General features: G+C 40.6%; 1 protein-coding gene and 1 long non-coding RNA gene across 2 annotated transcripts in view; both read right to left on the reverse strand.

Annotated features, from left to right (window-relative positions):
* tsg101a (tumor susceptibility 101a) overlaps nucleotides 1-12,390 on the reverse strand; it is a 60,423-nt gene that overhangs the window by 19,006 nt on the left and 29,027 nt on the right. Inside the window, exons 3-7 of the mRNA XM_028796044.2 lie at nucleotides 12,184-12,249; nucleotides 11,250-11,413; nucleotides 9,428-9,551; nucleotides 4,893-4,950; nucleotides 4,605-4,699 (exon numbers count right to left, since the gene is read on the reverse strand). Coding sequence (XP_028651877.1) covers nucleotides 4,605-4,699; nucleotides 4,893-4,950; nucleotides 9,428-9,551; nucleotides 11,250-11,413; nucleotides 12,184-12,249 — 507 coding nt within the window. The remainder of the gene's footprint in view (nucleotides 1-4,604; nucleotides 4,700-4,892; nucleotides 4,951-9,427; nucleotides 9,552-11,249; nucleotides 11,414-12,183; nucleotides 12,250-12,390) is intronic.
* LOC127526786 (uncharacterized) lies at nucleotides 7,639-8,026 on the reverse strand. Its single transcript, XR_007934222.1, has 2 exons — nucleotides 7,861-8,026; nucleotides 7,639-7,823 (listed from the first exon to the last, which is right to left on the reverse strand). It is a non-coding gene; the product is annotated as an uncharacterized LOC127526786 (long non-coding RNA).

Below are 12,390 nucleotides of genomic sequence, written 5' to 3' on the forward strand. Positions count from 1 at the left end.
CCACCACGTGCCGCCCTCATATATTCATCCAGTGAACGGCGGCTGGTGACTGAGGGCGGCTGTTCACACAGCATTTGCGGTGACAGAGCAAGCTGAGTGCGGGTGCGTAAAGCGTGAGAAATAGAAAGCGATTTCCATGCCGCCTTTCTTTGTGCTTGTTGTATCATCAAGATGTAATTCAAATGGCTGAAATCAGAATGTGCTGGTCAACAAAACGTTTACCATATGGACAGAAAAATCACGAGTGAGTAATGTTTCAGTTTATTTCTCAGGTGTCTGCTTTTTGTTAACAGCAATTCACCTGCCACTTTGCACAGGAGAAATCGTTTTTACTTTCTCATATACGAAGTATAGTAATCATGAAAAAATTCGACTTCGATATTTTGATGAGTCTTGACGTTAGACTAACCAGTGTCCAACAATACTGTTTTTTGGAATTGTGTGTGTACGCGCACGCATGTACGTCTGTGTCTGCCTGTGTGTATAAACACAATAACTCAAAAACTCAACTAGATAGATGGATGAAATTCGGCATGTGGATGTTACACCACAATTATAGATCTGTATTAACTTTTGGGCCAAATCCATCACCCGGAAGTGGTACTTTACCTGAACACAGACTCTGCAGCTGTATGGAAAAAAAAAACGAGTATGATTTTTTCAACTTTACTTTTATAATAATTGTTCAATATATAATTAATTTGATTTGTTGTTGATGGTTCCTTAATGTACATAATATAAAAAAATAATCATTGTCTTGCGGTTTACTCCTCAAATATCTATCCCCATATCTGAGCATACACGAAAGTTGAGGGGAGTCCACTCCCGGTTTTTGATAATAAAACGACACTGATCAAGAGACTGACTAGGTCATCGTACAAGATCAGCATATTGTTGCTGACCAATTACTTTTGCTTTAAAAACATTGTTTAACAACGAAGCGATACAAACAAAGGTAGAGAGTCTGACAAGTGATGAAAAACTAAACATACTAATGGGTTTTTGTATTTATTCCATATTTATTAATTTATCTTTTTTAGTTCATATTCACAACTCAAAATACCTGATATTGTGAATCTAATCCATTAGCAGAATTATATTTTAAAATATTTGTCTTCCTTTTTTCAATGTTTTTCTCTCTCAAAATAGATAGTTGAAATATCATATTCTTTTTGTTCTTAACATCAGCCATATCATACATATTGCATACCAGGGATTTATCCTGCCTTCAATCCAAACCTGCTGCGGTAGGCTCCAGATTTCCTGCAATCCTACTCTGGATAAACAGGTTTAGGTAATGTATATGTTGTTCTTAATCTCAGACGCTGTCTCTGTTGCTTTATGCCTGTCCGTACTATTACCTGCTCTTACTCTGCTCATTATCGGTTTACTGTCCTTTATGGTGGTCTGTTCAAGACTCGCTGTCCCTAACCTTGACACTAATGCTTGTTGTTCTTTGTTTCCCTCAATACAGCTAGGTGGGGTCTGCACACTCATTCAAGTCTAAGAGCCCTGTTCTTCCTAAGCCCCTGTGATTTTCATGAGAAAATATTTTAAAAATTATAAAATTGTGTAAAATTGTTCATATTCAGTGTCTAGTTTTGATTATGCTTGTTTTTATCAGACAAAAACAAAACCAGATAGTAAACCAGGCAGTGAAGTAAGCTTCCACTAGCATTAAACTCGTATCCAAATCTGTTAAGTGTACAGTTCTGTCTGATTGTGACACAAAACTAACTCCGCAGGCGCTCCATGCCATAATTACTAAAACTAAAACTGAAACTAATATATATAAAAATAAAATAGAAATGTCTTTGTGAAATAAAAACTAAACTAAACTAAAAATACACGACGAAGGAAAACTAAAACTAAACTGAATTTCCAAGTAAGGTCAGAAAAAATATAGAAATAAAAACTAATATAAAAAGGCAAAACTATAATAACCTTGGAAGGGCCTTAGTCAGTCAGGTGACCAAGAACCCGATGGTCACTCTGTCAGAGCTCCAGAGGTCCTCTGTGGAGAGAGGAGAACCTTCCAGAAGGACAACCATCTCTGCAGCAATCCACCAATCAGGCCTGTATGGTAGAGTGGCCAGACAGAAGCCACTCCTTAGTAAAAGGCACATGGCAGCCCACCTGGAGTTTGCCAAAAGGAACCTGAAGGACTCTCAGACCATGAGAAAGAAAATTCTCTGGTCTGATGAGACAAAGATTGAACTCTTTGGTGTGAATGCCAGGCGTCACGTTTGGAGGAAACCAGGCACCACTCATCACCAGGCCAATACCTTCCGTACAGTGAAGCATGGTGGTGGCAGCATCATGCTGTGGGGATGTTTTTCAGCGGCAGAGACTGGGAGACTAGTCAGGATAAAGGGAAAGATGACTGCAGCAATGTACAGAGACATCCTGGATAAAAACCTGCTCCAGAGCGCTCTTGACCTCAGACTGGGGCGACGGTTCATCTTTCAGCAGGACAACGACCCTAAGCACACAGCCAAGACATCAAAGGAGTGGCTTCAGGACAACTCTGTGAATGTTCTTGAGTGGCCCAGCCACAGCCCAGACTTGAATCCGATTGAACATCTCTGGAGAGATCTTAAAATGGCTGTGCACCGACGCTTCCCATCCAACCTGATGAAGCTTGAGAGATGCTGCAAAGAGGAATGGGCGAAACTGGCCAAGGATAGGTGTGCCAAGCTTGTGGCATCATATTCAAAAAGACTTGAGGCTGTAATTGCTGCCAAAGGTGCATCGACAAAGTATTGAGCAAAGGCTGTGAATACTTATGGACATGGGATTTCTCAGTTTTTTTTACTTTTAATAAATTTGCAAAAACCTCAAGTAAACTTTTTCCACGTTGTCATTATGGGGTGTTGTGTGTAGAATTCTGAGGGAAAAAATGAATTTAATCCATTTTGGAATAAGGCTGTAACATAACAAAATGTGGAAAAAGTGATGCGCTGTAAATACTTTCCGGATGCACTGTATAACTGCATTTTTTAATTTTTTATTTTATTTAATTTATTAAAAGCAAGTAACATTCCATTCAAACAAGTCAAACTTATCAAAACTAAATTCAATCACACCCACGAGAAAGACAGGACTGCATTTCTGCAAGCATACCACTTACATTAAATGCTGAACACGCTATTGCAACATCTCCGATTCTTCACTTAATAAATAAGCAGCATGCAGCAGCCATACCACATGGGCATCAGAACAGGTCATCCACCTGAAGTGAAGCCATGCTAGTACTTAGACGGGAGACAATCTGGGAAAAGCTTGGGTTGCTGATGGAAAAGGTGTTGATGAGGCCAGCAGGGGACCTCAATTTGGATCCCAATGTCCCAATACAGTGATAGGGACACTGTGCTCCTTTGGATGAGAAGTGCTCCTTTGGGCGGAGTGGTGGCTCTGAGGCTAAGGATCTGCGCTGGTATCCCGAAGGTTGCCGGTTCGAATCCCCGTCACTGCCAAATGAGATCCTCTGCTGGGCCCTTGAGCAAGACCCTTAACCTGTAATTGCTCCAGGGGCGCTGTACAATGGCTGACCATGCGCTCTGACCCCAAGGGGTATGCGAAAACTAACAAATTCCTAATACAAGAAATTGTATAAGGCGAAATAAAGAACAAAGAAGAAGGAAAGAACAAAGTAAAACCGAGGTCCTATCTCTCTGTAGTCATTAAAGATCCCTGGGCAGAGCAGGGTGTATCCCAAAGTCCAGGCTAAATTGCCCATCACGGCCTAGTCATTCTACCCCCGTCTCTATTTGGCTAAATGTTTTTCACCACTTCACTACCTAACAGCTCATGTGTGCTGAGCAGATTGGCATAAAAATGGCTGCCGCTGCATCCTCCAGTTGGATGTTACACATTAGTGGTAGCTGAAGGGGCTCCCCACTCACTATACAAAGCACTTTTAAGTAGTGAGAACAGCGTTCAATAAATGTAAAAAATTACTATTAAAGAAGACTAGAACACTTCTAATACTTACCCCCATGTATTTACTGGAGTTTACGACTTGTTTGCAATTATCATTTACCTATACCAATAATGAAATTTGATTTTAAAAGCGGGTTGAATAATGAATGGATGGATTTTAAAAGGATGATTTGGTTTTTATAATAATATCACATCTGTCTTTCACCTTATTCTGTTTACCCAGTTAGAGGAAGAGGAATATGGAACTAAGAGTTAGATGTGGTGTGGAGGCAACAGGAGAAACAGAACAAGACATGTGGAGTGAAAGGAAGAGAATGATGGGATGAAGTCACAGAGCAGGCTGAGCTAGAGTCAGAGGATATGAAAAGAATGAATACTCAGGGCCCTGGAGAATGGAGGAAAAAAAGGAAGCAGGGGACAACCGACTAACCTAAATAAACCTGACAAATGACCGTCAAACTGACAATGATGATGGTTAACATTGCTTTCATGTCTTTAAATGAATGCTAAGTTTTATGAAGTAAAAGTCATAGTCAAACTTGTGTAGAAATGTTGGCACTTGTTATGCTGCTACACAGCTTTAGCCATTTCACATCCAACATAAAGAAAAACTGAAAATAGCAAATGACTTAACAAAAGGCCTAAAGCCCATGGAGACTTACCAACTGCCGTGACAGGTGGCTGAGCATTGTAGTGTGGCGTACTACCAGCTGCTGGATAGGAGTTTGCACCAGGATACGGATACCCCGGGTAGCCGCTGAAACAGAGCAAATAAAATTCTGAGACACACATAAACACACTTTTAAAATAGTTACCTGAAAAGGAGAGCATCACTCACAGCAATATTCCTAGCAGTATATAACAGGCAAAAAATAAAGCAGAATTATAGGAGCCGATTAAATAAAACAGATAAGTCAAAAAATAAATTCCACACAGAAAGTGTAAATTACCTGGGGTTTGGTGGGTGACCAGTTGGGTAAGGGGGTTGAATGCCAGGCATGTAAGAGGCTGAAAGAGACAGATTACAGAAAGCACAGTGTGTTCAATGAGTTTTAGCCTGTCATTAAAATTAACAGCTTACAATAATAATTTAAAAATACTTTCCACGAAAAAAAAAACATAACCAAGCAAAGAAAAAAAAGTTTTGCCACATTTTTTTATATAACAGAATTTTATTTTAATTTCTGCTTGTAGTACTAGGGTATTGTACCGTGTTGGCCATTATGGATTTGGTAAGAAGTTAAGCAAAATGACCCCTTTTATTGGCTAAAAAGATTACAATATGCAAGCTTTTGAGGCAACTCAGGCCCCTTCTACAGACAAGATGTAATTTCTGTTAAAATCGAAAGTGCCTCATCCATACAACAAACTGTGTTTAAAGCAAAACTCTCATCAAACATGTTGTATACTGCCTGACATGTCAAAAATATAAAGCTATACTGCCTGACTTTCACAAATAATTTCAGAAAAAAAAAATCAAAGCCAAAAATAAGATTGCTGCTATGAAAAACTAAAAGTACATGAGAGTAGTAAATTCTAAAAGCACAACTCTTCTTTTAGGATTTGGCCGCATTTTAATCTCAGATAGATTTCTACAAAGCCATGTGTGCCCTCTAGTGTTTACAAAGTATCACAACACCTAAAACCACACAGCCACACTCATCTTCTATTAATACTAGTCATTTAGCCTGTTACAATAACGGGCGCTAGAACAGTAGTGCATAAACATTAGTAGGAACAGTCTGTATTAAATGGCAAGGGACTTTGACCTCATTCTTTTTGTTGGTTGTATTTTTCTTTCTTTTAGCCTTTCTTTTGTTGATGTTTACTTGCTGAGCTGACCGTTCTTTGTGGGCTGCCGCTGTGTATTGTGTGTCTTTAATTTTCTGTGACAGTAATACTGTCTTGTACGGCTCACAAAAAGGCGACCTCAATTGAGCGCGGCGAATAAAGGCGTTCGTAGATAATTTAGTTCAAATGGCTGTGGAATATGTGAAGAGCAAAAATGGTGTAGATCTTTATTTTCGCGCGCCTTTATTCGCTGCGCCCAACTGAGGTCGCCCTTCTGAGGCTCGCCTTTTTGTGCGCGCCCTTATTGAAGGATACCGCCTTGTACGTCCGCTGGCTTGTACGTCCGTAATATACCTTTAATTTTCTCTGGTGGTCATACAGGCGTGCGCGTCGGTAATATGCCTTTAATCTCCTCTGACAGTAATACTGGCTTGTATGTAGCTGTAATATGCGTCACTGTATTGTGTACCTTTAATTTCCTCTCGCAGTAATACTGGTTTGTATTTCCGTAAAACGCCTCTAACTTTCTCTGACAGTAATATCGCGAATCGCACCGTGAACCCGCGCATGTGCACTTCACCAGAAGACGCCCACACACGGACACCTGGACGCACATAGGGATTTTATATATATATAGATTAATTGTTCAGGTTATTTTTAAAATTACAACAAGAACACTTTAGGTGACCTAAACAAAGGCTTCTTTGGGTCTTCACAACACTTAAACGGCTTCAGTAAAGTGTTTCTTCATCTCTGCAATGTGACTGATTAACAAAACTTCACTTTGGTGTGGTCTGAGATGGCTGAACTGAGGCACATTTCTCTTGATATGACATATTTCGGATGTGAAACCTTCATACAGTCATGGCCGAAATTATTGGCACCCCTGGAATTTTCCTTGAAAATGCACCATTTCTCCCAGAAAATTGTTGCAATTACAAATGTTTTGGTATCCCCATGTTTATTTCCTTTATGTGCATTGGAACAACACAAAAAAACAGAGAAAAAAAGCCAAATCTGACATCATTTCACACAAAACTCAAAAAACAGGGCTGGACAAAATTATTGGCACCCTCTACTTAATATTTGGTTGCATGCCCTTTGGAAAAAATAACTGAAATCAAGCGCTTCCTATAACCATCAACAAGCTTGTTACACCTCTCAACTGGAATTTCTGACCACTCTTCTTTTGCAAACTGCTCAAGGTTTCTCAGATTTGAAGCGTGCCTTCTCCCAACAGCAATTTTGAGATCTCTCCGTAAGTGTTCAATCAGATTTAGATCCGGACTCATTGCTGGCCACCAGAACTCTCCAGCGCTTTGTCTTCAACCATTTCTGGGTGCTTTTAGAGGTATGTTTGGGGTCATTGTCCTGCTGGAACACCCATGACCTCTGACGCAGACCCAGCTTTCTGACACTGGGCCCTACATTGCGCCCCAATATCTTTTGGTAGTCTTCAGATTTCATGATGCCTTGCACACAATCAAGGCATCCAGTGCCAGAGGCAGCAAAACATCCCTAAAACATCTTAGAACCTCCACCATGTTTGACTGTAGGTACTGTGTTCTTTTCTTCGTAGGCCTCATTACATTTTCTGTAAACAGTAGAATGATGAGCTTTACCAAAAAGCTCTACCTTGGTCTCATCTGTCCACAAGACGTTCGCCCAGAAGGATTTTGGCTTCCTCAAGAACATTTTGCCAAACTTCAGTCTGGCTTTTTTATGTTTCTGTGTCAGCAGTGGGGTTCTCCATGGCTCTCCTGCCATAGCGTTTCATTTCGTTCAGATGTCGACAGATAGTTCAAGCCGACACTGTTGCACCCTGAGTCTGCAGAACAGCTTGAATATGTTTTGAAGTTGATTGGGGCTGTTTATCCACCATTCGGACTATCCTTCACTGCAGTCTTTTATCAATTTTTCTCTTCCGTCCACGTCCAGGGAGATTAGCTACAGTGTCATGTGTTGTGAACTTCTTGATTATGTTGCGCACAGTGGACAAAGGAACATGAAGATCTCTGGAGATGGACTTGTAGCCTTGAGATTGTTGATATTTTTCCACAATTTTTGTTCTCAAGTCCTCAGACATTTCTCTGCTCTTCTTTCTGTTCTCCTTGCTTAGTGTGGTACACTCAGACACACAACAGAAAGGTTGAGTCAACTTTTCTCCATTTTAACTGGCTTCAGGTGTGATTGCTATATTGCCAGCACCTGTTTCTTGCCACAGGTGAGTTCAAACAAGCATCATATGCTTGAAATAAAACGATTTACCCACAACTTTGAAAGGGTGCCAATAATTTTGTCCGGCCCATTTTTGGAGTTCTGTGTGACATAATGTCAGATTTGGCTTTTTTTCCTCTGTTTTTTTGTGTTGTTCCAATGCACATAAAGGAAATAAACATGTACTGTATATTCAAAAACATTTGTAATTGCAATAATTTTCTGGGAGAAATGATGCATTTTCTGGGAAAATTCCAGGGGTGCCAATAATTTCGGCCATGACTGTATTAGCAAGTCATTTTACCAGCACGTCGATATGCCACACTGCACAGACATGGAAAACCAATCCACTGACACTTTAAAAGCGTTATGAAGACCAAAAGAAGACTTTGTTAAGGTTGTGTTACATAAGAGTAAATGTGTAATAAATACATTTTAAATTAAAAGTAACTTCTTCCTTATAACAAGTATTTATTAATTGTACCTTTTGATGAACACAGAAAAGTGAGCACAGTTTTATAGCTTTCTTTCTGTGTGGACTGTGCAGATAAAAGTCAAACTACATTACAGTAATCCCTCGCTATATCGCGCTTCGCCTTTCGCGGCTTCACTCTATCGTGGATTTTATATGTAAGCCTATTTAAATATATATTGCAGATTTTTTGCTGGTTCGCGGATTTCTGCGGACAATGGGTCTTTTCATTTCTGGTACATGCTTCCTCAGTTGGTTTGCCCAGTTGATTTCATACAAGGGACGCTATTAGCAGATGGCTGAGAAGCTACCCAACTTACTTTTCTCTCTCTCTCTCTTGCGCTGACATTCTCTGATCCTGACGTAGGGGGATTGAGCAGGGGGGCTGTTTGCACACCTAGATGATACGGATGCTCGTCTAAAAATGCTGAAAGATTATCTTCATGTTGCTCCCTTCTGTGCAGCTGCTTCGTGAAGTGACATGCTGCACGGTGATTCGCATACTTAAAAGCTCGAAGGGCACGTATTGATTTTTGATTGTTTGTTTTTCTCTGTCTCTCTCTCTCTCTGCTCCTGACGGAGGGGGTGTGAGCTGCCGCCTTCAACAGCTTTGTGCCGTGGTGCTTCGCATACTTAAAAGCCAAACAGCCCTATTGATTGATTTGCTTTTCTCTCTCTTTCTGATATTTTGTGCTCCTGACGCGCACTCCTTTGAAGAGGAAGATATGTTTGCATTCTTTTAATTGTGAGACTGAACTGTCATCTCTGTCTTGTCATGGAGCACAGTTTAAACTTTTGAAAAAGAGACAAATGTTTGTTTGCAGTGTTTGAATAACGTTCCTGTCTCTCTACAACCTCCTGTGTTTCTGTGCAAATCTGTGATCCAAGCATGACAATATAAAAATAACCATATAAAACATATGGTTTCTACTTTGCGGATTTTCACCTTCCGCGGGGGGTTCTGGAACGCAACCTCCGCGATGGAGGAGGGATTACTGTACTTACTGTTTGGTGGACCAGTAGCCTGATAAGCTGGGAATGTCGCTGCAACGGGCCGTGAAAACACAGGGGGTTCCTCTCCAAACACAACAATCATCACCTGGATCAGTCCGAACAGATCCGACTCGGGCTAAGGGTGGAAAACAAGCATCAGTTCTCTTAACTTAAATTTGGATAAATCTGCAGATAACAACATCACGGCACAACTTTGAGAATTTTACTGAAAACCAAAAGTACAGTTTTGAGCAGTCGTACAGTAAAGGGCAGAATCTGAAAAAAGGACATCCTTCTTTATATGAACCTGAAATTATTTACAGTGGGGCATGTAAATCATTTTGTGACTTTCTAACAGGAGAAATAAGTGTAAATAATTCATTGTGTTTTGCGTGAAAATGCAGTGCAATACTGAAAAATGTGCTGAAGGCATGCATTTGCAATTTTTTCCCCAAAAAATGCGTTGTATTTTTTCAAAAGAGATCTGAAATTTATAATCTAATGTAAAATTACACTAATCTATAATGTAAATATGGCTCTACATACGTAACTGTACACCCAAACGCAATTTTTCAAATATTTCTTTTAATGTAAAATGTGGGAGAGAGAGAGAGAGAGAGAGAGAGAGAGAGAGAGAGAAAGAAAGAAAGAAAGAAAGGGGGGCACTCACAAAAGAACAGGCAGCCAGAGAGAGACAGTCAATCCATTAGGTGATGTCTCCCGAGAGGTACCATTTATAAAAGTTAAAGAGCACACTTTATGGACACCAAGGAGTGCCATTTGTGTAACTGAAGAGGTGTGTTCTCTGGACACCACCAACACCCCCCCACCCCTTGCCTCGGACATCAAAGTCTAATAGTACTGACGGTGCACTATGGACACCGAAGGGTGCCATTTATGTTACTAGAGCAATTTACAGAAAAAGTTGGAAGCTCTCACTACCGTTGACGCTAGGATAAAGAATATTGATGTTGCCATTGAGCTCGGCTGTCGGCAGTCAGTTTTGTCATCTTTATGTGCTGAAAGACCACGCTATATTACAATTCAGTTATAACAAAATCCTGGTTATAAAAAGTTGTTTTTTCAGTCCCGAGCACTTCGTTCTAACTGAACTTGACCTGTAATAACATACTTATCTGTTGTTTTCAGGGTGCTCTGCAAGAAAGACCATGGGATGAAACAAAGAATAAAAAAAAAAAATGCAGATCACCTTAAAAATCTACTGGCAAGCAGTAAAGACAGGAATATCCAAAGACTCAAAGACACAATACTATCCCAATTCTCAGATCACGATATGATAATGGTCTCACACTTGGGTTAAGGTTCGAGTGAAGGTGCATCAGTCAACTGTACCAAAGAGCTCTGCATTACAAGGACTTGCACAGGCGGGTGCAAAGAAAGAAAATCTATAACACAAGTCAAAAATAAAAGAAAACTGTCTTGAAGAGTTTTGTTTAACAGCTGAGCATCACTGTTGATAATATTAATAAAAAATCTACTACTATCACAATACCTACACCTGAAAAATCATGTTGGGGTGGTTTGGGTGTACAGTGAAGTATGCAACATGGATGCATCTTGGGGCAGGGGAGAGGGTTGTACTAGAAACAGTCACCATGTGGCAGAGCAAGGCATGCTGGTGGGAGTACATCCCTTGAGTTGAACATCTGAAAATTTTGTTGGACATGTGGCTGAACTGCCCTGATCTGTGCAGCTTAGCCTGTTGCCACTGCCAAGAAAACCACAAAGAAAGTGGACTGAAGAAACCAAACAGAGCCTTCTGCTTTTAACACACAAGTAACATGGTGCACTAATAACCAACAGCAGTACTTACATGTTTCCACTCATGCAGGTAAGGCAGGTAGATTTTTCCATTCGCATCTACATGCTTCCCTGTCTTAATCATCATTGTGTTGGTTGGCTTCACAAAACATATAGGAGGATTGTAAGGGTAGGTGTCCAGCAGCCATAAGCAGACAGGAATATTATATGTGTTTCCTACAGAGAGAGAGAGAGAGAGAGAGAGAGAGGTTAGGAGCAGGCACTGATACAGCGTATTGTCACACCCACAACAAACCAACTCAGGATCCAGATTAGGACCCGAATGCAGCCATGCAACAGGGTGACACCTAAGCACCACACTAGTTCAGATGGAGTGGGAATACTGTGAGGTTTATTTATGGTGGCTGGAGTGCCAATTCTGCCACCAACCCTCAAGTTTTTCCCTGCAGGTTGGAGGGCCTACATGTAGAAGAAAACAAAATACAGTAAGCCAGAAATGAATAACTGCATCTTCACATCTGGGCCCTGTAGCCAGCAGCCATATCACACATGCAGTTCAGAGCCAGTAATCCACCTGAAGCTAAGCATGTTCAGGCCCAGCCAGTACTTGGAAGGGAGGCTTTGGTTGCTGCTGGAAGAGGATTTGGCGCGGTCACCAGGGGGAGCTTACCCTGTGGTCTGAATGTGGACCCCAATGTCCCAGTACATGGCTTGATCATTCCGGCCCCCTAATCATTCCCTGTCTCTAACTGGCTAACTATTGGTGCAAAAATGGCAGCTGTTGCCTCATCCAGGTGGATGCTGCACATTAGTGTTGAATGAAGTGGCTCCCCACTCACTAAGTTAAAAAGTGTGAAAAGTTCTATGTAAATGTAAAGAATTATCATCTAACTGAATTCAGGTTAAAATCCTTGTAATAGACGACTCTGCAAAGTGCAGCACAAACACAAAATGATTACTGCCGTCTTTAATTTCAGAATCTTTACCTTTATATCCTACTGGTACTGTTCCAGTAAGGCTCATCAGTTCTCTTGAGGATCCATCATTAAACACTGGTAAAACAAGATAAAAAAAGTTAAAGCAAAAACACAAGATTCTATGTAAAAATTAAAAAGGACACTTAGACATTAATTTACTAAAACTTCAGTCAGCACCTAGGAGTTGGCACTCTACTAATTGATCTGGTATTCCAG

The sequence above is a fragment of the Erpetoichthys calabaricus genome, chromosome 2 (assembly GCF_900747795.2).
Source record: "Erpetoichthys calabaricus chromosome 2, fErpCal1.3, whole genome shotgun sequence".
Lineage (NCBI taxonomy): Eukaryota > Metazoa > Chordata > Cladistia > Polypteriformes > Polypteridae > Erpetoichthys > Erpetoichthys calabaricus.